At 40.8% G+C, this 26,357-nt stretch overlaps 1 protein-coding gene across 2 annotated transcripts; it reads right to left on the reverse strand.

Annotated features, from left to right (window-relative positions):
- Window positions 1-9: 9 nt before the first annotated feature.
- Window positions 10-24,463, reverse strand: INSIG2 (insulin induced gene 2). Of its 2 annotated transcripts, none has more exons than XM_006098224.2 (6): window positions 24,429-24,463; window positions 16,027-16,408; window positions 5,029-5,153; window positions 1,523-1,689; window positions 1,258-1,357; window positions 10-184 (listed from the first exon to the last, which is right to left on the reverse strand). In XM_006098224.2, exons 2-6 carry the CDS (start codon window positions 16,268-16,270, stop codon window positions 143-145), a joined length of 678 nt encoding a protein of 225 aa, XP_006098286.1. In that variant the 5' UTR covers window positions 16,271-16,408; window positions 24,429-24,463; the 3' UTR covers window positions 10-142. The 2 variants fall into 2 exon arrangements, with proteins under 2 accessions (XP_006098286.1, XP_023617750.1); XM_023761982.1 differs by lacking the exon at window positions 24,429-24,463 and adding an exon at window positions 24,236-24,257.
- Between the last annotated feature and the right edge of the window lie 1,894 nt (window positions 24,464-26,357).

Consider the following 26,357-nt stretch of genomic DNA (forward strand, 5'->3'; position numbering starts at 1 on the left):
TATACACACATATATATATAAAATAATCACAGTAAAAACTGCATACTGGCAATTTTACAATCCGTAGTTTCATTGGTATATCTATCATGTACATGCCCTTTTCATCTTGTTTCTCTATACAAAAAATATATTTTTGCCTTCTTCATTCCTGATGAGATTTTTCTGCGATCACTTTACATTCATACTGCAAAATTAAAAAGGTTAAAAAATTAACATATAAAGGTTTATTTTGAAAAGCAATTTAAACTTAAAAGATCTAAAAATTAATTCTTTATTAATCTATGCACATTTTATTACTCAAAGAATCTCAGAGTTAGACAACTATTAGGATTAAATGACAAATGTGATAGGGGGGAAAACTTCACATTCTAGAAGTGGAGGCATAGACAAAAGCAGGGGAAAGGTGAGGTTTTCATATTACAAGCAAATAATGACAATATATGATTCAGATGAGTCCTAGAATATGAAAGAAAGCAAAATAGGTTTCTTTGAGTGCTCAGTAAGGTGAATCAGCAAAAGGAAGGTCATGAACTTAAGGACTGGACTGACACTTTTGACAGTGAATTAAGGTAATATTTTTTTCAAATCACTTTACAATTTAAAGGAAAAAATCTATTACATTAGCAAAAGCTTCTAGTCAAAACAATATTTTAAAAGTACAACTATAAACATGTACCCACAAGTCAAAATAAAGGAAACCAATGCACTTAGAAAAATTGGGTAGATTATCAAAAAGATAGCAACACAAACCACTCGATTCTCCTACTGATTAAAGTGGCAACCATTTGGTGAAACTGGTATGACCTGTGAATGTTACTCCCGGACCCTTGCCACCTATAACTGGGGTTATCAACAATGTCCCTTCGTTCTCAACTAAAATGGTCAAACATCTTGATTTGCTGAAGCTAATTCTAATTTATGTCATTGTAGCAATGTGGTTATTAATAGAACCTCCTTTCACTGTTAAAATTGTTCCTTTTTGAAAAGTAAACCTACAAATTAATTTACAAAAAGGGTGGAAGATAAATCAGATCACCCTATCCATAACACATTTTAGCTTTCCTATCCATGGTTGCTTCAACTTTTAATATACTTGTGATTAAATTCTTCCAAATGATTTATTTCAATGGAATCGCAGAGAGAAATCAAAGAATGCTGTCCTCACAAATTGCTTTCCCTTAAAAAAGGACTGTCATTTGGAGAAAACTTGTCTTACATCTCAATAACACAAAAGTGATTAAATAAGCATCAGCTTACCATTGCCAGTTGTCGACCAATATTTCCCATTGTTATGCCTCCAGCAAAAAATATACATGGTAACCAAGAGCGAACATAGAGAAAATCTGGAGAAGTATATCTAGAATAATAGAAATGTTTTTAACGGTAAAATACTTATTTAAATCATTACAATAGAAATAAGTTGCTCTTCAGATTAACATGGCTAACCCAATTTTAAAATCTCAATCTGAATTCAGCTATCATTTATCTATTTTAGCAAACAAGCACCAAAAAGAATACTTACTGATAAACACCATTATAGACTAGCAGTTGAGTGACCAAGGTTGCCAAGAAAGCAATTCCTACTCCAAGGCCAAAACCAGTTCGAGATCTATCAAAAGTCCACCACAGTCCAATGGAGAGTGCAGCCAGTGTGAGAGACAACTGTACGTTGTTATCAAAGTCCACTTTCTGAGGTCAGTGTTAAAGAGTCATCTTAAAACTTATAACCAAATAATATCATCTGTTCATTTTTCTAAAATCAGACATGCTACTATTAAAAGGGGAATTAATTGCTTATTCTACAGTGCATTCAGACACAGAGGGCATGATATTTCAATAGATACTACCAACCTGTAATTCCTAAGAAAACAAAGACAAAACACTTTATATACGTTCCCAATTATAAGATCGGACCCATTATATGAGAACTGCTTTCTTTGCTAAAAATGTTAACGGGTGGACTCAGAACACAAGATTTACTACAGAAACACACTTTTAATAAAAAGAAAACCAATATTACTTCTCAAACAAGTTGAGAGTTAGTTGAGAATCATACAGGAACTCGAAAATAGAAGAGCTGACAGCTATTTAACAGGGTGCACATTCTCTATATGATTTACTGGCAGACACATTTTATAATAATGCAGTTCAGAAACAAGAGTACCAAGGACACAGTATCCCTTTCTATTATGTCAACTGTTCTAGTTTTAATTTGTTGAGGATAAAGCCTTGAAGCGAATATTATCTTGCAACCTGCCAAGCTATTTTGGTGCCTGGGACATTCTGGCATAGGACAGTTAGCACAAACGATATTTTATTTCCATCACCTACTTAAGCGTCAATTCACAAATGTGCAGCCCTTTTCTATTCTAAAATCTCTGAGCAAAACGCAGCTTTACACATTCAATTTTCCCATTTCTTTGCTGGAGGATTACACTAAAGGAATTAATTTCAAGTATTATTAAAAGGACATTATCTATGTCCCAAAGGCCACATCTTGGCTCTATATCCAGCTCCCCGGGGGAGACTACAAATCTCGCCAAACTGGCCATGCTGCAACTGGAGAGAAGAAAGCAGAATTTCAAAAGAGGGATCCGAAACCATTTCCTACTTCCTTTAACACCCTGCTATTCACCTCTCCACACACCCCCTCCCAACCAGCTGGTACCCTGAGCACAGTGTGCTTACTTCTCAGCTGTCAGGGGCCTCTCCTTCGAGGTCACTCCCTGCTGAGGCTAGATTTATCAAGAAACCTCCAGGTTACCAGTATGCTTTCTGAAAAAGTTTTGCTTATTCTTTAGCAGACATAATGCCTCAAACTCCATGAAGGAAGCTTGTGAGCTCTGATTTCTCTATGCAAAAACATTCTTGTAAAGAGTAGATTTTGACATTGAGTTCTGTCTTGCTAACTAAATTAACTTCATTAAGAACTAAGCAAAATAAGGAGGCTTCTATGGTAAACAGGTAAAACATCAACCTTAAAAACAGTACCATGAGATTTTATGAAGTCAAATTAATTTAAGTCTATGCTATAAATATGTAAACACTTTATGTTTGGATTAAAGGAGGTCCAGCTAAGACTGCCATACTTAAGTATTTGATTGAGAAAGAAAAGAAAGACCAAAGCAAAGAATTTAAATTAGATATATAAACATTTTTAAATTCTAGGAAAAGGCTATTTAAATTTTTCAACTTAAAATAGTTGAACTGTCTGAGATGAAAAGGTCTAGTCCACTGTATAGAGAGCATTTACACACTGGAGGAGCTCCTGACAGGAGAATGAACATCCCCAGATTGGAATCAGGATCTCTGGGGTCTGGTCTCAGCTGTAGCCCAGCCTTACAGTATGGAAGACTTGGCAAAGCACCTAACCTCCCAGCTTTCATCTGTATTATCTTAATAAAGGAAATGTGGAACTAGGTGATTTCTAAGTTTTTTTCTAGATACAATATTCCATGAGTCTATCTTTTTAAGTCTTTCTAATCATTAGGTTTGTTTGTTATAAAATCCTAAATATCAAAAATTTTCCCCAAACTAAAAATGTTGGGAAATTTTTTAATATAAAAGGAAATGGAAAACCAACATAATAACAGCCACTGAGAGCCTTCCAAATCCACAGATCTCCAAGGGCCAGCACACTGGGAACAGAACGGCAGATGTGATGTGTTTTTAGCATACGGGACCCTGCTCTTTTCTTGGTTCCTCTTCCCAAGCTTCTCCAAAACACAATACTTTCTGTAAAAGGCATAGCAATCTAGCTGCCACATGACCCACCTTCTCTCCAACCAACTACCAGCCCTGAGCCCAATGCAGTTACAAGAGGAAATGGTGGGCAGCCTGAGTCACACTTCCTGCTCTTCCCAATACCACAGGCTCCACCACAACCATTCTGTAAGCAACATCTCCTAGAAGAGGGAAGACTGAACTAGCATTCCCCAGATCCTCTTGTACAAAGGAAAGTTGGGGTAGGGAGAAGAAGTAGGAAGGATGACAGAATGAAAGCCTTATGAGGGCAAAAACTTTTTCTCTGGGGGTAGACATTTTTTTCTGAGAGGTAGAAGGGAAGAAGGGAAATAGAAGCTATTTGTCCTTCTAGCTAGGACACTATAAAAATGATCATTAATCACTAAATAAAATGTCAGAATTCTTAAATGATCAAACTGTAAAAATATGTCCCTGGCCTGGCTGGATGGCTCAATTGGTTGGAGTGTCATCCCATACACCAAAAGGTTGCAGGTTCAATTCCAGTCAGGTCACAAACCTAGGTTGTGGGCTTGATCCCTGGTCCAGGCATGCATGGGAGGCAGCCAATCGATGTTACTCTCTCACATTGAGGTTCCTCGCTCTCTCTCTCCCTTCCTCTCTCTTTAAATCAATAAACATATCCTCAGGTGAGGACTAAGGAAAGAAAAAAATACACACACACACACATACACATACACACACACACACACACACACACACACACACACACACCCTAAGGAAAAAAGTTCTTTTTGACCATGGTCTAAGCTAGATATTTCTATTATGCCACCTTTAAGAACATTTATGTGGTTTGCTGGTGTTGATCAAAACCAATAAATAACAATCTTTTTTTTAAAATTATAGGTTCTTGAAATTAAAAACAAAACAAAACAAAAAAACCAGCACCTGAAGCCACCACAAGTCTTTACTGCCAAACCTTAAATGAAAAAAGAGGAAAGGAATCTTTTGAAAATTTACCTGTTTCAATCCTAGATTAACCAAAACTATATGTAAATAATTTAGTAACCTAACTTAAGAAAAACATGTAAATGTTTTAAACATGCAAATTTTCTAAGTTATATGGAAAGAATGGGATTTAAATGAAAGGCTAAATCCCACACATATAGATGCTACTGTGATGTTTTGAGAATACAAAGCACATTCTTTTTATGACTCAGTGGGCATATCACCATTTGACAACAGTGAGGTTGCAAGGGGCCCTTAACCTTTGGTTTGTCGGGAGCTGCTTTGTTATTATGCATTTCATTACAGCAAAAAGGATACAGCGCTGGCATGATTTATACCGACAAAGACGGCTACGCACCGCATTACACTGGACCACTCTCTTTTAAATTTATGGGGTTCTCCTAGATGCCTGTCAATGCAGGGGTATAATAACCCAATCACCGCTGCAGAAAAAAAGAGAAAAATTATGTTATCTCCAATGTGATACTGGCGAAACTTAAGCTAAGAGTCACTACAACCACCATAAGGATTTGAAAGATTCTTTAAAAAAGCTCTTCAAGTTACTTAATGTCAATTGCTGATATTTTAAACTTACCTCCCCAAAGAAAAATAAATGAGAACACCACTGAAGCATTATAAATGATTGCAACAGTATACTAAATTATAATAGACAAAACACTACTTCAGGCTATGATTCACAATTTAGCAGAATGGACTAGATGATTCATGCTACTTTTCTAATACTAATGTCTCTGAGACTTGACAAGCATCAAATCAGTTGGCAGCTAAGCAATGTTCTCTCTAAGCTATATTACCATGAAACATTCTACTAAATGCCACAAATCTACAGAGTAGGTAGGAACTAACCACATACAACAAGCTCACCATACACACAATATTCTGATGGCTAATGGCTCACCTGTTCCATAGATCACCTTTGCCCCTCTAGCTTCTTGTCTCAGTCTCCTGCATCTAGCCCTTGATCTGACACTCCCTTCCACCCTGGCCCTCTAATGAGATTCTAGGTCGTATTGTCAAAGCAGAATAACTCACAACAGAAATCTACATATAAGACTCATTCTGCACATAAGAAAAATGAAGAAAACATGGTCTATAAGAATTACGTATTTTTGTTAAAATTTGTAATTTAAATTCATTACTAAAATATAAGATATCATTTCAGTACACATCTTTTATAAAGACATCCTTGACTGCTAACTGTATAATTAGTTATAAATAAATATATGTAAAATGTCCATAATTGAGTATCAAAATACTGTCACACAATTTTTAACTTACTTGTCAAACCTCAACTTTTTATTCATTTAGTTGAAGATTTGAAATGCTTAATCATTTAAAAAAAGACTTTTTAATGAACCCAAACTTTCTTTAACAAGTTATAAGGAAAATGTATTTCCACCGATTAAAGTTAGCAAAGCAAAACTGCTAGCTATTTCCTGTTAATCTTCCTAAAAACAGGATGCTTATGCTCACTAGGAAACAAAGACACAACTGTCACATCAGTTGAAAAGCATGTTTAAAATGTCTCATACTACCTATGGCTTAGCATGAAACTATTGTCCCAAAATCTGAGTCCTCGAGGGTCAGAAGCTCTCCCTGGCCTGATGCTGGCTACCTATACCTCACAAAAGATGCATTCGATCTTCAAGGAAAATGGAAATCAATTAGTATCAAAACTCACAAGCCAGCAGAGCAGTGGCGCAGCATAAAGAAGAGGCTGCAATAATGTATGCATTTTCTAACCCACAAAACACTTGAAGGTGCTCTTTTGAGTTAGACCTTTGCTAAATATAGATGGTTCATAGACCATCAACAGATTAGCAACAAACTTCAGTAATGCAGAGGTGCAAAAACTGCTAGTAAATTTAGAAGTTTTACATTATAACTGGTCCTTGAATAATGTCACTTCATTCACTGTCATTTCACTATAACATTATAGGAGCTTAAACTCTTGTTTATATCAATTAGCCTATATTAGACTGAGTTTTGTTGTCTGTCATTTCAATTAAAGTTGCAGAACCTATGAGGACTTCAAGTGAGAACTTACTATATATTCCTATTTAAAAGGCCAGGCTCTAAAATCCTGTAAAATTAACTGACAGCATTTTCAAATTTCTACAAAATTAAAATGGCAACAAGCATGCCTAAGAGTTGAAATGTATCTAAATGAATATTACCTCTTTTTTTTTTCCTTAAGGGGTCATGAAACAGCTCCGATGTCAATCCTCACTCTCATTCTTGCTCTTTCTCCTCCCTTTGCCTATTGCTAAGTGAAATCAACTAAGATTAGGCATTCCAAGTCAATTTTCCTCAGCAGCTGATGCCATAGGTAAAGAATTATCACATAGAGAAGACCAATGTGTATGCAAAGATATAAATAAGTAAACAGACTATATTTTTATGCATGTGATGTCAGACTCACAAGTGAGAGAGAACTAAGGAGAGAGCAAAAACACAAAAGGAATTTAAACCACCATGCTGCCAACCTTGGGATCTGGCAGTAAAAATCAAATCCATTGAGTATGCATGGTTTTCCATTGCTCACTGAGAGGGAAAATTCAAGGAAGCTTGTCACTTCCCATTACATATCTTCTTTCTTCCCTTTAAATAAAGGCATGGCAGAGTCTGATAGCGATGTCTACAGCACAGTGAAGCTCACTGTGTAAGAGCTCAGCAAAGGTAGGTCTGGTCTTCTTATCCTCTTTCTCCACTTTATTTCAACAAGAAAGACTATTTTATAAGTATGCCTGTGTAAAATCATAGGCAAACAAGTCCTGGTAAACCAGATGGTTCTCTGATGCAAAACCTTATTTCTTGGGATAGTGGCATACCTCATTGTATTGCACTTTGCTTTACTGAGCTTTGCAGATTTATTTTTCCAATTGAAGGTAAGACCCTCCACGAGCAAAAAGATTACAACTCACTGCAAGCAATGATGATGGTTAGCATTTTTTAGCAATAAAGTATTTTTAATTAAGATATGTATATTGTCATTTTAGATATAATGCTGTTATACACTTAATAGACTAATGTATAACGTAAACATAATTTTTATATGGACTGGGAAACCCAAAAATTGATGTAACTTGCTTTATTGCAATATTTGCTTTATTTTGGTAATTTGGAACCAAACCTGCAAATCTCCAATGTATGTCTGTATATTTATTTCCCAGTGACCAGTTATAGCCTATCAAGACTATAAACAAAAAGAGTTTGTAAAACACCAATATTATCATCACTTTTACATGGTAAGGTGTTTAATGCATTGATACACTAAAAGGAATAGCTAAATCAAACATTTTTCAAAGAAAAGGGGCTAAAAAAACAAAACCACTGAATGAGATATACTTTCATGGAAAAGTATTATAGGATAGGCAATGTTTTCATGCAACAAATAAGCTCCTACACTGTTTCTGGTTCTTGGTATTTGCTGGGGATTTAAAAAGAAAAAAAGAAAAAGAGGAGAACCAAGATGGCAGTGTAGATAAACACCTGTGCTCTCCGCCTCCCACAACCACATCAAAATTACAACTAAAATACAGTACAACAATCACTCAGAACTGCCTGAAACATGGCTGAGTAGAAGTCCTGCAACTAGAGAAGTGAAGAAAGCACATTGAGACTGGTAGGAGGGGCAGAGGCAGAGAATAGGTTGGTCCGACACCCAAATGTGGAGTTTTTTAATCGGGAGGGATATCTCAAAGGCCTCCCATGAGAAGCAGGGGGTCCCAGCCACAAACCAGACCCATCCCAGGGTTCCAGAGCTGGGAAGAGAAGTCCCCATAACTTCGAGCTATAAAAACCAGCGGGGATTATGGCTGAGTGACATGGAGGCTGCTGGAGTCACAGTTGTTCCTCTTAAAGGGCCCACACATAAACCTACACGGTCTCACTTCCTCTGAGCTCCAGTGCCAGGTGGCGGCATTGGGGGAAATCCAGGGACATCCGGGGAAGAACTAGACTGTCTGATGTAGGGGCAGGAATTCAGGGGTGGCTTTCTCCCAGACAGGGGTGCTTACAGGGATCATTGTTCCTGTGCTGGGACCTCCCCATTGCAGAGCTGACTGGCAGCCATATCTGAGCTTCCATCAGTATGACCCACACTGTTCCCTCTGCCCTGGTGATTCCCTGAGATGCCGCCCTATCCAATTTACAGCCCCACCCAAGCTGTTTGCAGCTGCTTTTCCATATGAATGGCCTGTCCTAGCTCAAGCTTCAGACTTTGCTAAAATCTCTTAAACAAGCAGCAGCTGGAGTCAACATGTCCCAAACCAATCAATAAAAGGCCCAATACTTGGCTCCAGCACCAGCCTGCCTTGTGTCACAGCTGAGCATCATCTGGGCACTTTCTAGCCCAATACAAGTAGCACCCATCTGTAGAGCTCTCTGTAGCTCCTGATGGGTGGCCCCAGGTATTGGCTGGCTTTGCAACTCCCAGGAGGCCCCTGAGCCAGTGCACCCGGTGGACAGCTTCAGACCATACCAGATTACAACTCTACACATTCACAAGTGACACACTCAAGGGGCAGACTAGTGAGCACCAAAGCCCTACTGAAGCAAGTTCTGCTCCACAGGGGGTGTCTCCTGCACAGCAACTTGGCCTGAGATCAATTCCTCCCAGTGAGCCAACAGCAATCAAGGCTCAACTACAAGACTTTGCACACAGCCCACACAAGGGCACAACTAGAGTGCCTAACTCAGGTGACTGGGGAGACTGAGCCACTGGGCCCTACAGGACACCTAATACACAAGGCCTCTCTACCAATTCCAGAAGACATAACTGCTCTACCTAATATATAGAAACAAATACAGGAAAGCAGCCAAAATGTGGAGACAAAGAAACATGTTACAAATGAAAGAAATGGAAGCAAGCAAACTACTGAATACAGAGTTCAAAACAATGGTTATAAGGTTACTCAAGGATCTTAATGAGAGTTTCAAGGGACTTAATGAGAGCTTCAAGGGAATTAATGAGCACATCAAGGGACTTAGTGAGACTTTCAAGGATCTTAGTGAGAATGTCAAAGACATGAAAAAGTACGAAACAGAAATTAAGCATACATTAACTAAAATAAAGAATTCTGCCCTAACCGGTTTGGCTCAGTGGATAGAGCGTCAGCCTGCAGACTGAAAGGTCCCGGGTTCGATTCTGGCCAAGGGCATGTACCTTGGTTTCGGGCACATCCCCAGTAGGAGGTGTGCAAGAGGCAGCTGATTGATGTTTCTCTCCCATCGATGTTTCTAACTCTCAATCCTTCTCCCTTCCTCTCTGTAAAAAATCAACAAAATATATTTTTTTAAAAAATAAAATAAAATAAAGAATTCTTGCATAGGAATTCAACAGTAGAAATGAGGGTTCTGAAAAGCAAATCAACAATTTGGAATATGAAGAAGAAAAAAAAACATCCAATCAGAAGCAGAAAAAAAAATAATCTAAAAATATGAAGATAGTGTAAGGAGCCTCTGGGACAACTTCAAGCTTAACAACATTCATATTATGGGGGTACCAGAAGGAAAAGAGAGAGAGAGCAAGATATTAAAAACCTATTTGAAGAAATAATGACCAAAAATTTCCTCTACCTGGTGAAAGAAATAGACTTACAAGTCCAGGAAGTGCAGAGAGTCCCAAACAAGAGGAACCCAAAGAGGCCCACACCAGCACACATCATAATTAAATTGCCAAAAGTTAAAGACAAAGAGAGAGAATCTTAAAAGCAGCAAGAGAAAAGCAGTTCATTACCTACAAGGAAGTGCCCATACAACTGTCAGCTGATTTCTCAACAGAAACTTTGCAAGTAAGAAGAGAGTGGCAAGAAATACTCAAAGTGATGAATAGCAAGGACCTACAACCAAGCTTACTCTACCCAGTAATGCTATCATTTAGAATTGAAGGTCAGATAAAGAGCTTCACAGACAAGAAAAAACTAAAGGAGTTCATCACCATCAAACCAGTATTACATGAAATGCTGAAAGGTATTCTTTAAGAAGAGGAAAAAGAATAAGGAGAAATAGATAAAAAACAATCCTATCTAATGACAGACAAACATGGTAATTAACCGTACCTCCGACACGCTTCCCATTGGCTAATCAGGGCGATATGCAAATTAACTGCCAACCAAGATGGCGGCCGGCAGCCAGGCAGCTGAAGCGAACAGGAGGCTTGCTTGCTCCAATTAAGGAGGAAGCCAAGGTTCCCCGCCTGCCGCTACTGGGCTCTGAGCTTGCACTCTAAGAAACAATGTTGCAATTATAGAAGCTAAACAAACCCCATGCTTTCAGCCAGCTGGCCGAGCTGGAGTTGCAACACTGTTTCAATTATAGAAGCCAAACAAACCAGATACCTGCTTTCAGCAGCCGAGGCCTCAAGCTGGAGCCGAGCCTCAGAGCTAAAGCCAGCTCTCAGCTCCAGTGACAGCCATAGAAGGTAAATAAATTCCAGAATAAAAAAAAAAAGAAAAAAAGGAGAGGTTGGGAGCTTCAGTCGCCCGCCAGCCTGAAAACGGCCCTCAGCCCCTCACCCAGACTGGCCAGGCACCCCAGTGGGGACCCCCACCCTGAAGGGGGTGTGACCAGCTGCAAACAGCCATCATCCCCTCATCCAGGCTGGCCAGGCACCCCAGTGGGAACCCCCACCCTGATCCAGGACACCCTTCAGGGCAAACCAGCCGGCCCCCATCAGTGCACCAGGCCTCTATCCTATATAGAAAAAGGGTAATATGCCTCCCAGCACCGGGATCAGCGGAGCCACGAGGCCTCATGCCCTGGGATCAGTGGAGCCGCGAGGCCTCCCGGCACTGGGATCAGCGGAGCCGCGAGGCCTCCTGGCACCGGGATCAGCGGAGCCTCCCAGCACCGGGATCAGCGGAGCAGCAAGGCCTCACTGCCCCTGTGTCAAGCGGAGCCACGAGGCCTCCCAGCACTGGGATCAGCGGAGCCGCGAGGCCTCCTGGCCCCTGGAGCAGCGTGACAGGGGGCAGCGCCCAAACCCCCTGATCGCCCTGCAGCTGTGTGTGTGACGGGGGCGGGGCCACAACCTCCCTATCCGCCCTGCTCTGTTCATGACCGGGGAAGGCACCCCAACCCCGATCGGCCCTGCTCTGTGCCTGATAGGGGGGAGCTCCCCAACCCCCTGATCGGCCCTGCTCTGTGTGTGATGGGGTGGAGCCACAACCTCCCCATCGGCCCTGCCCTGAGTGTGACAGGGGGGAGTGCCCCAACCCCCTGATCGGCCCTGCTCTGTGGGTGACAGGAGGCGGCGCCCCAACCCCCTGATCCGCCCTGTTCTGTGTGTGACAGGGTACGAAGCCCCAACCCCCCTGATGGCCCCTGCTCTGTGCGTGACAGGGGGCAGCGCCCCAACCCTGATTGGCCCTGCTCTGTGCGTGACAGGGGGTGGCGCCGCAACCTCCCCATCAACCCTGCCTTGAGTGTGACAGGGGGCGGCACCCCAACCCCCCAATTGGCACTCCCCTGAGCGTGACTTGGGGTGGCATCGCAACCTCCTGATCCGCCTTGCTTTGTGCATGACAGGGGGCAGCACCCCAATTCCCCAATCGGCCCTGCTCTGAGCCCAACCAGGGGCTGCACCTAGGGATTGGGCCTGCCCTCTGCCACCCGGGAGCAGGCCTAAACCAGCAGGTCGTTATCTCCCGAGGGGTCCCAGACTGTGAGAGGGCACAAGTGGGGCTGAGGGACACCCCCCCTCCCCGCCAGTGCACAAATTTTTGTGCACCAGGCCTCTAGTATGAACAATAAAATAGTAATAAATACATATCTCTCAACAACTGAATCTAAAAATCAAAATAAACAAACAAGAAATCTAATGAACAAAATAAACTGATGAATAAGTAGAATCAGCATGGAAACATGGAACAGACTGAGGAATCTCAGAGGGAAGGGGGGTGGGAGGGCAGGAAGAGAGTAAGCAAAGATCTTATATGCATATATGCTTTACCTAAGAATACAGACAATAGGGTGGTGAAGGCCTGGGGCCGGGCAAGAACTGGCTGGAGGGGGGGCAATGGGGGGATAAGGGGGACATCTGTAATATGCTCAACAATAAAGATTTAAAATTTTTAAAAAAAGAGTAAGATATGACCGCATTCCCAAAGTGACCAAAGCAACAATTAAATACAGTAATGTGTTTAGGGATAGCACTGATAGGGCCAGTGAGGTCTCAGTCTTCTCTTGGCATGTGCTGAGGGGTGGAGAGGTGTCAAGAAAGTTAGGGTGTCAGGAAAGCTTCACAGAAGAGGTGATCCTTGAGGTAGGAGCATTTGGCAGGTAAATGATGTGAAAAGAGCTTTCTAACCAAAGCATTTGGGAACAGAAAACACCAGTATCACCTGGAAACTGTCCGGGTTAGGCAGAAAGGGAGCTCAGCATCCAGAAAGGCTCTGAGGAAGGTAAAGTAGGCAAGGGCCATATCATAGAGACTTTACCCTGCAGATACGGGGAACCAGAAAAACAATGCCATCACATCTGCATCAGGGAGGGAGGTTGAAGGATGGTACAAAATTAGAGGCAGAAAAAGAAAAGACCTGAAAATGCCAAGCAGAGTGGTTGAGGGCTTTGCCCAAAAAAGAGACAGAGGAAAGATGTAAAACTTGGAAACTGGATGTGGGAGTTAAGAGAGAGAGAGGCAGGAGACTTGCGGGGCTCTCCAGAAATTGGGTAAGTAACTGCATGGCTAAACAGGAAAGATTTGTTTTTTCTTTTTAAATTAGACATTAGTTTCATAAGTATGAACACAATCTGGTAACTTGTGATTTTTGAGTCAACTTCTCTACTTACTTTACCCACATAATTATAGTTGTTTTTTTTTCTATTTATTATTCAGAAAGATTCCTTTATTATGGTCCTCAATAATGTTGAAGAGTTTTCTAACTCCAATTCTAATGCACTGCACATAAAGAAGTTAATCAACTCGAAACACTAATCATTAAACTAAAAATAGAGAAGCAATTTACCAGAGTTCTCTACTAGTTGGCCCTCCAGAAGCCCTAGTAGCAAATTCTCAGCCCTATGTGTTATACAGAAAGGTAGAAATAACCAGGGACCCTTCTGCTTACATGTAGAGAATGGGGATGCAGAGACCCTCAGTGTGTGAATACTAGTTGGACAGGAAAATCAAAGGACAATCATCAGTTTTTCTGATTTAAGATGGTGAGAGCCTAGAGAGCTTTGAAAATGCATACCAACAGGTACACAGAATACATGCATGCTACATACACACGCAGAGTCATACACATGATATTTCTTACATCATTTATTTTTCTATAATATTTTCCTTAAAATTGGGGGCGGGAGGAGGCAGCAATTATGCAAGAATTCATTTTCCATTTTTGGCAACTTCTCCAAATCTGATATCTTACCCAATAAAACCAGTAGCAGAGGTGACTGAAATCTAGATTTCCTAATGCCTCTACTTTCTTTAGTCTGGGTGCCTCATAGAATGCACTGCTTTCAGGAGAAACAATTAAGGAAGAAGTGCAAATCCCCAAATGAAAAGGTGTGATCTTGAGTTTATAAGTGTGAGAAACCTAGTGGCTGGGAAAAGGAAGGAAAGCAGGGACAAAGTGAATGAAATGTAGTATTAACATTTAGAATTTCCTTCCTACTAGTAAGTGTGAGTTTGTGGCAGAAGTGCCCCCACCACCCTGTTCTCCATAACAGAGGTACAATAAACCTTAGTTAAGTTCTCCTAAGAGATCAACCAAAGGACTTGTATGCATGCATATAAGCATAACCAATGGACTTATGAGGCTGGAGGCTTTGAAAAAGGCACCCTGAGCAGAGGAGGCCTGGGACATTGACCTAGCTGCACCAGTCACTGGCTCTGGAACCCTGGGTCCCTTAATATCCTCTTATCATTCAGCTTCCCCCAAAATAGGCACAATGCTCCCAAAGGTGACCTGCAGGTCCTTGGGGTGGAAGCATGTGCCTGGCACATTAGTAGACATTCAGTAGCTATTCCCCTCCTCTGACTTTCCCCTTGTCTATTCCTAAAAGTCATGTTCTTCCAAGTCACCAAAAGCTTCTATTGGTGGCCAGACAGCAGTTACATGATGGTAGAAAATAACAAAGAACTAGTAAAAGTTGTTAGGAACACTTTTTCTCTTTTCAGAATTTTTACATGATACAACAGAGAATGAAATATAATTTATGCTGTCTTCTCTTTGTTTGGACTATTTCACCTATTCTCTCAGAGAATAATAACAACCCTATGGAAACTAAGCACCATCACCTTTACAACTTCTCTTTTGATATGAATGTTATAATAGTGAGACATCAATAAATAAAGCACACTGAAGCCATGACAACACCCTTCCACTCATGTAACTGTCTAATTAGTTTCACCAGGACATTCAAAATTCCTTATACCTAACTTCTTACCCTTCAACCTCCAGTTTTGGATGTAAGTCAAGAAGTATCTATATTATACTGTAAAGTATTCATGTATATTAAGTATGTGACACCAAGCAGACATTCAAAAAAAGCAATTTTCTCCCTCATCAGAATTCCCTTCTACTACACAATTATGGCTTCCATGACCTCATTATATAAAATATTATTAATCTATTAGAATTCATCATTAGAAAAAGCTAAACAGCTACTCATTATGACAGATCAGCGTCATCAATAAGGCTTCTGAAATGCTCCACTTTATCCATTATACACTGTCCACCAAACAAAACATACAATATGAAGCTTTTAACTTGAACAAAACTATTCTGTCAGGTTTTTATCTATTTCAAAAAGAAGACCATAACACACCCTTAAGACCACACCCTTCAAACCAAACAGTGGTGATCATCATCAAAATAACCTAAAATAAAACTTACATGAGATGGGTTGAAGATAGGAAAAAAATTAAGAGGCTGAAAGCCTCATCCCTAAGGGAATCAGGTTTTTAGGATTACATTTTTGAAAGACATGGAACAGATAGAAATCAGACACAAAAGAGTATATGCTCTATGATCTTTTACATTACATTTTATAACAGGCAAAAATAACCTAGTCATGGAAAGATCAGTGGAAGCCTGAGGCTGGGGCTGGGAAGTGGACTGCAAGAGGGCACAAGAGAATTTGTGGGGAACGGCAATGTTCTATAACTGGACTGAGGTGGTAGTTACATGAATGCATGCATTTGTCTAAACTCACCAAATTGTTCATTTAAAATAGGTACATTTATTATATTTAAATTATACCTCAATAAAGTTAAATTTAAAAGAAAAATCCACACTCATTCACCCCATTTTCTTCCTAAGCATTACAGAAATAACCTGCACATACCTGAAGCTGTGCCACAGCACGGTGGTACCCACCATGCTGAAGAAAAGATGCTTGCAATCACATCAGGTGGGAAAAGGGTCACGTTTCTCTGAATCTGAAGTAAATTTAACACTAGTGCCAGAAATACTCCAATAAAAAACAGCACTACTCCTCGAATCATCAAATTTACACTCCAGCTAGTTACAGATGAGATGTAAGGACCACGCTTTTTGGGCCCAGGTGACTCTGTCTCTCCTTCTGCCATGGCTTCATAAGTTCAGTAGGCCAGCAGGAAAAAAAAAAAAAAAAGGCTTCCCAGCTGAAACGACTTGTCTGTGAATCAAAGCAGATTGGCGTTTCAACAGAACCGCATCTTGCCCTGAAATAGGACCGACCAGAAATCCTGCAAGAGACGGCAAAAAAAAAAAATTAGTATGGGTCTAATAAATGATTATATAATTGTCCTGATTTCAATAGTAATTAATGTAAAAGGACAAACAATGAAATAACAATCTGATATATTTATTTAAATTAGTTACTTACTGAATAAAAAAGGTTTAAAAAACATTTTTATATGAATTATGCAATTTTTAAAAAGTGCATACTTAACACTTAACTAGGATAGAATATGTGACCTAAGAGATTTAAAATTAAAATAATAGTAAGAACAGTTTGCTCCACATCAGAGAAAAGGTTATATGGGATACTTCCATTAGAATCTGGAAGATCAAATCTGTTGCTCCTACCTAAATATTTATACTTTACAGAAAATACACTAATTTATACTTTACAAAAAATTAACATACTCTGACTGAAAATCAATAAAAGTGACTTGTTCATGAGGACAATCTTCAGTGGGGAACATAATGACATGTTTTAAAGTCTAATGCTTATATATTTGAATTTCTGCACGAAAGTGTCTTAAAAAAAGCAGACCACCATTCAGTCACCTACACACACACACACACACACCAAGCACAGAAACTAGACCTGACCCTTCCCTCCAGAGCCACAGCTGTGCCCCACCCCTGCCTGGGCCCAATCCACCTTTCCTGCAAGCATGGGAGCTTTGGCGAGAAAGCTGGAGTAGAAGCAGAAGAAAGGGAACTAAAAAAATGAAGAATGACCTAGATTTTGATGAGTTTTATCCATATAGATCCTGACTCCTAAAACTTAGATCTTTGCTAATACAATCGGTCTATTTGTTCACTCTAACCAAAGTTATCTTTCCTTTATATTTAAGACAACACTTAAGGCTTTCTATGAGCTGCTCTAAGCACCTGACATATGGTAACTCATATAACTCTCACAGTAACCTAAAAGGTAAGTGCAATTATTATATCCATTTTACAGGTGAGGCAAAAAGAGGTTAAGTGACTTAACCAAGTTTATACCCCTAATAAGAGGGTGAGCTGGGATTCAAATCCATGGTGTCTGGCTCCAAAACCCTCATTCTAACCATGGTGCTCAGCTTCCCAAAGTGTTGCATATCCTTCTGTGTTTTCTATGAATATAACTGTATTTTTTAAATGGGAAAATACTATACAATTTTTATTAACTTACTTTTATCCCATCCAACAATATAACATATCCTGGGCATGATCAGAAGTCAGCACATAAATGATGTTTCCTTTGAGTCTCAAAGCAGTTTATTTAAAAGGTTAGGATGACACTTAAGTAGCTACCTTTTAATAATAGGTATAGCTGCTTCATGGATTATAAACTTTTTATATAGGTCTTATTCACTATTAAGTCTCCAGTGTGTCTATGTACCCAGAACGGTGCCTGCCCAGCCCACAGTGGGAGCTCTACATATGCACATTTGGTTAATGAAACTGGGTTAACTATTTTTGTTTATTTGTTTGTTTATCTTTACCTGAGGATATTTTTTTCCATTGATTTTTGGAGAGAGTGGAAGGGAGGGGGAGAGACAGAGAGAGAGAAACATCAATGTGAGAGAGACACAACAACTGGTTGCCTCCCGCACTGGTTGCCCTGACTGGGGCCAGGGATTGAGCATGCAACTGAGGTGCGTACCCTTGAGCAGAACCGAACCTGTGACCTTTAGTCTGTGGGCCAATGCTCTAACCTAACCACTGAGATAAGTCACTTGGGGCTGGATTAACTCTTTTTGAATCAAACTACACTGGGTTAAACAGGCCTTTTGAAAGACAACCGAGCCCTAACTGGTTTGGCTCAGTGGATAGAGCATCGGCCTGTGGACTGAAAGGTCCCAGGTTCGATTCCGGTCAAGAGCATGTACCTTGGTTTCGGGCACATCCCCAGTAGGAGGTGTGCAGGAGGCAGCTGATCGATGTTTCTCTTTCATCGATGTTTCTAATTCTCTATCCCTCTCCCTTCCTCTCTGTAAAAATTCAATAAAATATATTTTTTTTAAAAAGAAAAGAAAGGCAACTGAGCATGTAATCATAATTTAAACTATATTTCCTCTGAGCTTCCAAGTTCCAACTTACCTTACAAATGAGCTTTGGAATAAAACCCATGTGTAAATTGAGGGGAAGGATACTGACTTTAGAAATAATCCGCATGAAAATGAGAATATTCGTAAGTACCAGCAACTTTCACAGCTTACCAGTGTCATATGATAAACACAGAGAACAGACTTTTTTTATTGAGCCTCTGCCACACCCAAAGCTCTGTGCCCAACACTCAAGGGGGGAATTCTGTCCTCAAGCTAGTCCTCGAAAACCTTCTTAGTCTATAGCATAACTAAGTTCTACAGCTTAGAGGACTAGGGAAAACAGTACATGTTACAGCTGATTCATGGGGAAAAAAAGACTCTAAACACCAGTTGAAATTGCCCAGAAACATCTCCTGACTTGGTTTTGCAGACTATTCCTTGCAGTAGTATGCAGCATTCCAGCATGCCATGTGTTCTAGTCACTTAGCAAGGTGTTCAGTAGCTACAGAATTCTTCTTCATCTTCATCATCATCATCATCATCACCATGACTACTGATATAGCACCCATTTATGGAGGGCCTACTCCATGACAGACATACAGTAACTCTAATCTTCAAAATAATCCTAAAGGTAGGTGTTATCATCCTCATTTTACAAATGAAGATATTAAGTCAAAGAGATTTAGCAACTTGCTTATGGTCACCTGACATACAATATTAGAACTGGAATTTTTCCTTACATCTGACTGATTCCAAAACCCCTTCTCTTTCCTCTAAACCTTGAGTCCCATTCCAGCCTAACTCCTCAGGCTTCTCTTTTGGCATCTGGATCTACAGACGAGGATGACTGAAAAGATGGGTTTGAGGCAGGATAGTAAGAAGCTAGGAAAATTCCTTGGCAAGTGGGATGGGGAAACTGAGACATGGCTGACTCAAACCAGCCTCATCCAGCACCCTAACCCACCTGTGTCCTTCTCCCTTACACGACCACTCCCTTACGCATTACGCCCTCAGGATAATGAAATTTTGACCAGTCTCAATAATCTCAGAAGCAATGCCTTGGATCTGTTGACCAGGAAAACAGAGTTTTGGTCAAACTAGAGATAATATCTAGGCCTCAGTTGTGTTTCAGCTACAGGCCCAGAAAAGCAGCAAAACAGATGAAGCCACGCAATGACTGACATTTGGACCAGATGCAATGACTAATGAACCCTTATCCTAGCACTGACCCTAGAGACCAGGATCCTGAAAGGACACACCTGGAAAGCTGATAAATATTCTACTGAGATCCCCCCGGAGAGCTCCCCTAAAATGCCCACCTTTAGAACACAGACGCAAACCCTTAAGACAAAGGACCCAGTGTGCTCTCTCTTTGGAGCATGCCTGCGCCTGCCCTCTCTTTTCCCTCAGGTATGTACCTTTGCTTTCTTCCTCCTAAGCACCAAGGCCTGTCTTTTGCCTGTATAAGTTGTTTCCTGAGTCCACACAACCCAGCTAGCTCACTTCTTCTACCTCTGGGACTTTCTAAATAAACTTCCTATGCTAGAGCTCTTGGCTCTGAATTCTTTCTTTGCCAAACTCAAGCTGCTGCTCACAGGTAAACATTAGAAAACAATCTCAACTATAATATATTCTCAAGGTACCAATGCCAACATAAGGGGGAGACTATATAATAACACAAAGACCAGGAGAATAAGTGTACAAACACCTTGAAATTTTATTTAAATGTACTAGATCAAAGAGTAAAACAAATGTTTAAAAAAAATCATATTGCCAACTTAACATACTGCATTACCAACAGCTGACTCTTCACTCCATAAACTTCCAGTAGACACAGCAAAGCCCCACTTTTGCTGTTAAAACAGCTACTAGAGGACAGAGAATATTCAGTGGACTCTTGAACAATGGGGGAGAGAGGGGGTAAAGGGTGCTGATGCCCTTGCAGTTGAAAATCTGTAATTTCTGCCCCTGCCCTGAAAACTTAACTAAATTGGCTCTCAGTATCTTCGAGCGCTGCCCACAGATACCAAAATCCACAGATGTTCAAGCTCCTTATACAAAATGGCATAGAACAATGCATAGAGTTGGTCCCCACATCTGTGGATTCCCAACCATGGATTGGAAATTCACGGTAGGCTGAATTCATGGATACAAAAGCAGAAGTACCAAGGGCCAATTGTATTTATTAGGGGGTTGGAGGGAAATCGGCATGTAAGTGGGCCCATGCAGTTCAAACCCATGTTGTTCAAGGTTGAACTGTACATATATTTTTAGTAATACAAACTGCTCTAGTAAATCATTTTGTTTATGTTCGTGCATTTTTTTCCAAAAGGGAATGAATGGCAAAGGATATTTTATGTACAATAAATAATGTTTTTAAGAGAGCAAAATAACTAGTTTTAACACTTATTTCAGTTGTGGTAGGCCCCATCTCACAATCACTCACCAGGGGTTGTCAAAGAGTTTAGGCATTTGGGGCTGGACAATTCCTTGCTGTGTGGACCTGCCCTAAGCATTGCAAAAACACTTCCCTGGCTCATGCCCACTAAACGCCACTATATGCTCTCTCCCCAATTTGAGACAATTAAAAATGTCCCTACACATTTCCATATGCCCCAAGAGAGGCAATGCTCTCTGCTGAGAGCCACTGATTGCTGGAGACTCTTTCCTCATTCTATTTCAAGGCTGCCTGAGACTTTCTAAACGGTTTGTGTTATTCTACCACAGCTGTTTATTCAACCTTTCCTGTAGTGCTGGTTTATAGCTTCCTATTTCACCCCAAAAGTTTTCTTTAAAAATAACATGACATATGTTTGATGTTTATTTGAGTGAGTTTTTTAAGCTAATTTTTACAAATCCAAAAATCTAACTTTGTGACTACAAAATAATACAATAGTACGTAATTACTATAGGCAAAAATAAAAGTTAAAGTGCTTTAGAGTCACAATATCCTAAAATTTAAGAAATGGAAGGGAAATTGGAGATCATCTCTTGCAAGGGATATGTGAGCCTAATGCAAAAAGAAGGAGAAGGAGGAATGAGGAAGGAGGAGGAGGAAAGGGGAGGAGGAGGAAGGGGAGGAGGAGGAGGAGGAGGAGGAGGAGGAGGAGGAGGAGGAGAAAGGTCGTGCATATGTGTATTTTCTAGGAAGAAAGTTCCACAATTTATATCAAGTAGTCAAAATGTCCACGAACCAAAAAAAGTTAAGAGGCAGTGATCTAACTGTTCTCTCATTTTACTGGAGAAGCAAATGACACCCAATGTGGGCAAGTGAAGTGACAAGATCAAGACTGTTCCACTGGATCTTGCTACCATAAACATGTAAAGTGAACTCCTGGAAATGGCCAGACTCTTCAAAGAAATAAGAAATTCCACTAGACCATTCATTCCCTACTGTGGAACACTTAAGTTACTAAAAAGGAATGTTGTTTATAATATTAACCACACACTAGAGGAATAGTTGTTTTAAAGTGAAAGCTCATGTAATAAGTATCCCCTAATTTGTTTGTTTTAAAGTTTGGTTTTCTGATTATGCGTTGAAATTATTTTCTTAAAACAAAGAGTACCTACACCTTTAAATATTACTCTTACATCAATGATAAATTTGATTCTCCAAAATTAAAAAATAATCTATATTTGAAAAATTTAGGTCACTCAAGAAATAATTTGCTGACCAGGCAAAAAGTCTCTGGTACAAAAGTACCCTTCAGAGAATAATAACTCAACAGATCCTCAACAATAATAACCTTGGTAAATAGGCAAGATAATCTCCATTTTATAAAATAACATAGGCTAAGTAACTTTCTGAGATCATAAGACTATTACCAAAAAGCACTAGTATTGGCCCCAAGCACTCTGACTCCATGTCCAGAGCACTTCCCATTTCACTCCATGTCCTCCAGCTACAAACACCGTACAAAAAAAGTTAAGTGCCACATAAGAAACACTTTTTAGAGTTATGTTGATAAACTACTGTTAATACCAAAATAAGCTTTTTATTTCAATAACTGACAAAGAAAAAACTCCCACAGGACATGAAAAATTCTACCTTGAACAACACGATGCAAATAGTTTGGATAGATAAATAACAAATCATCAAAACTGAAAAGACACATGACTACCTGTTAGTGGATTAATATTATTACTTCTAGATGAATAAAAGAGGGTTAGAAGTGATCCTGGGCTTTGTGAATGAAGATCAAAGCTGATATTTGCTACTGAAACAATTTCAGGCAACAGGCCACTGAAAACACACCCACAATCAAAATCTCCTAGTGAGCTTAAGAACCATTTGCATTCTCACAATTACGCCAACCCCTAAAACGAAACAAGGCCATTCATCTTCCAAGGAGGCAGTATGTTTGCTGCCTACGATGAACCTGTCCCTTCAGGTGCTTAGGTCACATAGGCTAATAAATAACAAAACTAAGTTACTACCTCACATCTTTTTTATTCATCTGCTCTCTTAATTACAATGGCATTCTCAACACAGAATAAGCATCAACATTAGGAAAAACACACTTAAATCAATGAAAAGGTTTAGCCCTCCTTACATATAAGCACACACATGTGGGTCATAAGCTAAAGATTTCCAGGAAGAAACACATTTGCCTTGAAGTCACTGAAACTCACCTTTCCTCTCAACATCAAAACCCGAACACAGAAACTATTAAGCAAGCAGCATTCACATCCCATTACTGCTTTTAAATGACAAATCTCAGGCTCTAAAAAGGTTGGCGAATAATGTTCTAAGAACAATAAAAACAAGTTGTCTTTAAACTACTGAATTACCTTTTATCCTTTTCTTTTCAGCCCACCATATGGAAAAGCAACACTTGTCAGTTTAAAAAGAACCAACCTGTTCCCCAAATGTACACGATTCACAGCTTGGTCACTTCATATCAGATATCTACTGGGAACTCAAAGCACACTACACATCATGTCCAGAGAAAGAATGAAGGTGGAAATAGAAAGAATATCTGAATATCTGGCTAATTGTTTTTTTCTGTGGGAACCCTACTAGCAGCCGCATTCTCTTCATTCATTTTCACAAAGTGGTTCGCTACCCAAACGTTGGAGCGCCCAGTCTAGCCACTGCCTTCACTCCCCCTGCACCCGGGCCTGGGACTCTCTTCCGTGCGGCACTGTAACACGGATCCTGGCCAGCACAGCCGCCAGGTCCCTCCATTCCTTTCTACAGCATTTCTGCATCCAGCCTGCAACACAGTAAGCTCTTCAAGGTACATTTTCCCGGACTACCTGGCTAAGACCACACTTCAATAACTTTTCCTCCCACACTAGCTGGGCATGGGTCCTGGTCACCTTTTTAGCACCACCTCCCTGCCCCCCGTCATCCACACTCTGTTATTGTTCCTTTTCCGCATTGCCGATCCCCACTGACCAGCTCTTAAACCCCAGGGTGATAGTGATCACCAACGACTTCTCGGTCTTAACAAGAGTTCTCCGGCATACCCGCACACCACCTCCCAGGGTTTCCAATTCCAACCCAATGCCACAGTCCCACTCCTCAACCCAAACCAACACGGCTTTCTGTGGATTCTAAACTTACTGCAATAGCCACCTTTGGGGATCCACCACCCTCCCGAGCCTGAGTCTCTCTGTTTACCAGCCTCCCAAGTCCTGACAGCTCTATGCTGGACAGCTCGCCGACCTCCACCCCCATCAGATCTCCAGGGTCGCCCATCCCGCCGTCCTCCAGCCTTCTTTCTTCTCCAACCCTCTCCCACTGTCGGGGGAGCCTCGGCCTCTCAGATGACCTCTCCCCGACCCCGCCGTCCCGGTCCGGACCTCGCCGACCCTTCAGGTGAGCGGAACCCCTCGCCCTTCAGGCCCCATCCGCAGTCCTGGCTCCCGCACTTGCCAGCAGGGTTCCTAGGATGCAAAATCACCAGCACTTCCTCTTCCCGAAGGCCACCCACTTCCTCAAACCACTTTCCTCAGCACGGAGGCACTGGCGCTTCGCAGGTGGACCCCAACTCACCCCCGCCTCCGCCATCTTCTGGGACGGCCCCGCCCCCCTCCACCTCTTCCTTTTCCCCTCCCACAACTCGACCTGAGCTCCACTGCGCCTGTGCAGCCGGCGCTGACGAGCCCAAAGATCGGGGCAGAAGAGCTTCCGGTTCTGTCCGGCCTAGTTAGTAGACCCGCGAGCCGGGGCAAAAGGGCTTCCGGTCTGCCCGAAATTAGCGGCTGTTTGTAGGCGTGGACAGTCTAGGAGTGGGAGGGTGCCAGATCAGCTGTTGTTTGCTGACCAGGCGGTCAAGGGTTGTGACGAGTGCCCAGACCCTGCGGGCGGTGTGAGAGATTCGTGCGCTGACACACGCACACTCTTTCGCAGGAGCAGCTATTCGTGCCCTTCTCCTCGCAGCCAGCCGAACCCGGAGGGCTCTGGAGCCAGGCCGCCGGCTTCTCCCGCCGAGGCTGGGCTTTACTCATGACCTTTTTTCCTTCCCTACTGTCATCATTTCTTTTAGGAGAACACAATTGATTTTTTTTTTTTTCATCTCCATTCCACAGCACTTTATGCGGTTTTCATTGATAATCATTCACCAGGTTCGGCCACCTAACCTGGTTTTCATAGGAAGAGCTTGAGAGGTTTACAGCAAAGTAGAGAAAATACAGAACCATAACAACTTATCAGAAGCAGTATTAAAATATGGGTGTGGTCAGATTACAGTGGTCTTGAGGAAAGTTTTCAATGAAATTTGGGCCTTGCTTAAGAGCTTTGCAGAGGATTGTCAATTGGTGAAATTCCTTTGTTGTTTTTTACTTTGAACTGGTAAATGATAAAGTGGATTTTTATGTTTCTGATCTTTTTTTATCGGTACATTTATTTATGAAAATTGAAGGAGAAATTAAATTGCAACAAAATGCATCCAGGCAAGTATTTTATTTTCTTGTTTTCTCTAATGTTTCCTAAAGCTCTTAAATTTATCTCTGTAGGTTTTTACACTACGAATAAAATATATAATATCTGGGCCGATTACACTGAATAGATTAGGAATTTTAAAAATAAAAGAAAAATCACCCAGAAAAGACAAAATGTCCTGACACCAAGGTTCTCTATAAAGCAATCTGAGTCTTTTTCATCCCACTCATGTCTGTCTCCCTATCCTGGCTTTTTCAAACACTTGGCAACTGCCTCAAGAAAAACCTTATGGAAAATTTTAGCCTCCATGGACGTTTATTTTAGTTTAAATATTTATTGATTGCAAGGAGGGACAAGAGCTAAAAAAGTAAGAACTATGTGGCACCGGTTCCCAAGTTTCTTACACCCAATGCAGTCATTCCTACTGCAGTATAAGGCAGAGTCCAAAATCCTCAGGAGAAATACAAAGAGCTGTTGTCCTCTTCTGGTTAGGTTTGAGGACAGTTCTCATGCAAGATGTAGTCTTTCAGTAGGCATTGAGGGTAAGTAAGCAGGAATAGGAGGAAGTGCATTCTGGTGGGAGCTCAGAGTTGGAAAAACAATGTGTGTAGACCCTGGAATATGGAAGGATGTATGGTGAGACATGTGAGATCTGAATGTCAAGTTCATGAATTTGTACTAAATTTTTGTTATCATGAAAACATTAAAATCTCAAATTAATTGATTCCAGAAAATGAATTGACTAGGAACTTTGAGAAATCAGAACAATTTGGATTACTTTGAAGTTGGTGTGATATGGTCGATAGAACACTGGTGAAGGATTCTTGAAACCTGGGGCTAGGACAGCAAGTGCATATTCATGTCCAATAAATTTGTTTTTTAGGCTTCTTTACTCATTTGTAAAATGAAGGGTTGGTCTAGATTGTTTCTAAGCTCCTTTACATGGGCAAAAATATCAATAATTTGATAAATCTGTGACTTCAGAGAAAAGTTTTTTCCATTAACCTTATATGTTGTTTGGTCTCCCAACTGAATGGGCCA

Source organism: Myotis lucifugus, unplaced genomic scaffold (assembly GCF_000147115.1).
Source record: "Myotis lucifugus unplaced genomic scaffold, Myoluc2.0 scaffold_224, whole genome shotgun sequence".
Classification (NCBI taxonomy): domain Eukaryota; kingdom Metazoa; phylum Chordata; class Mammalia; order Chiroptera; family Vespertilionidae; genus Myotis; species Myotis lucifugus.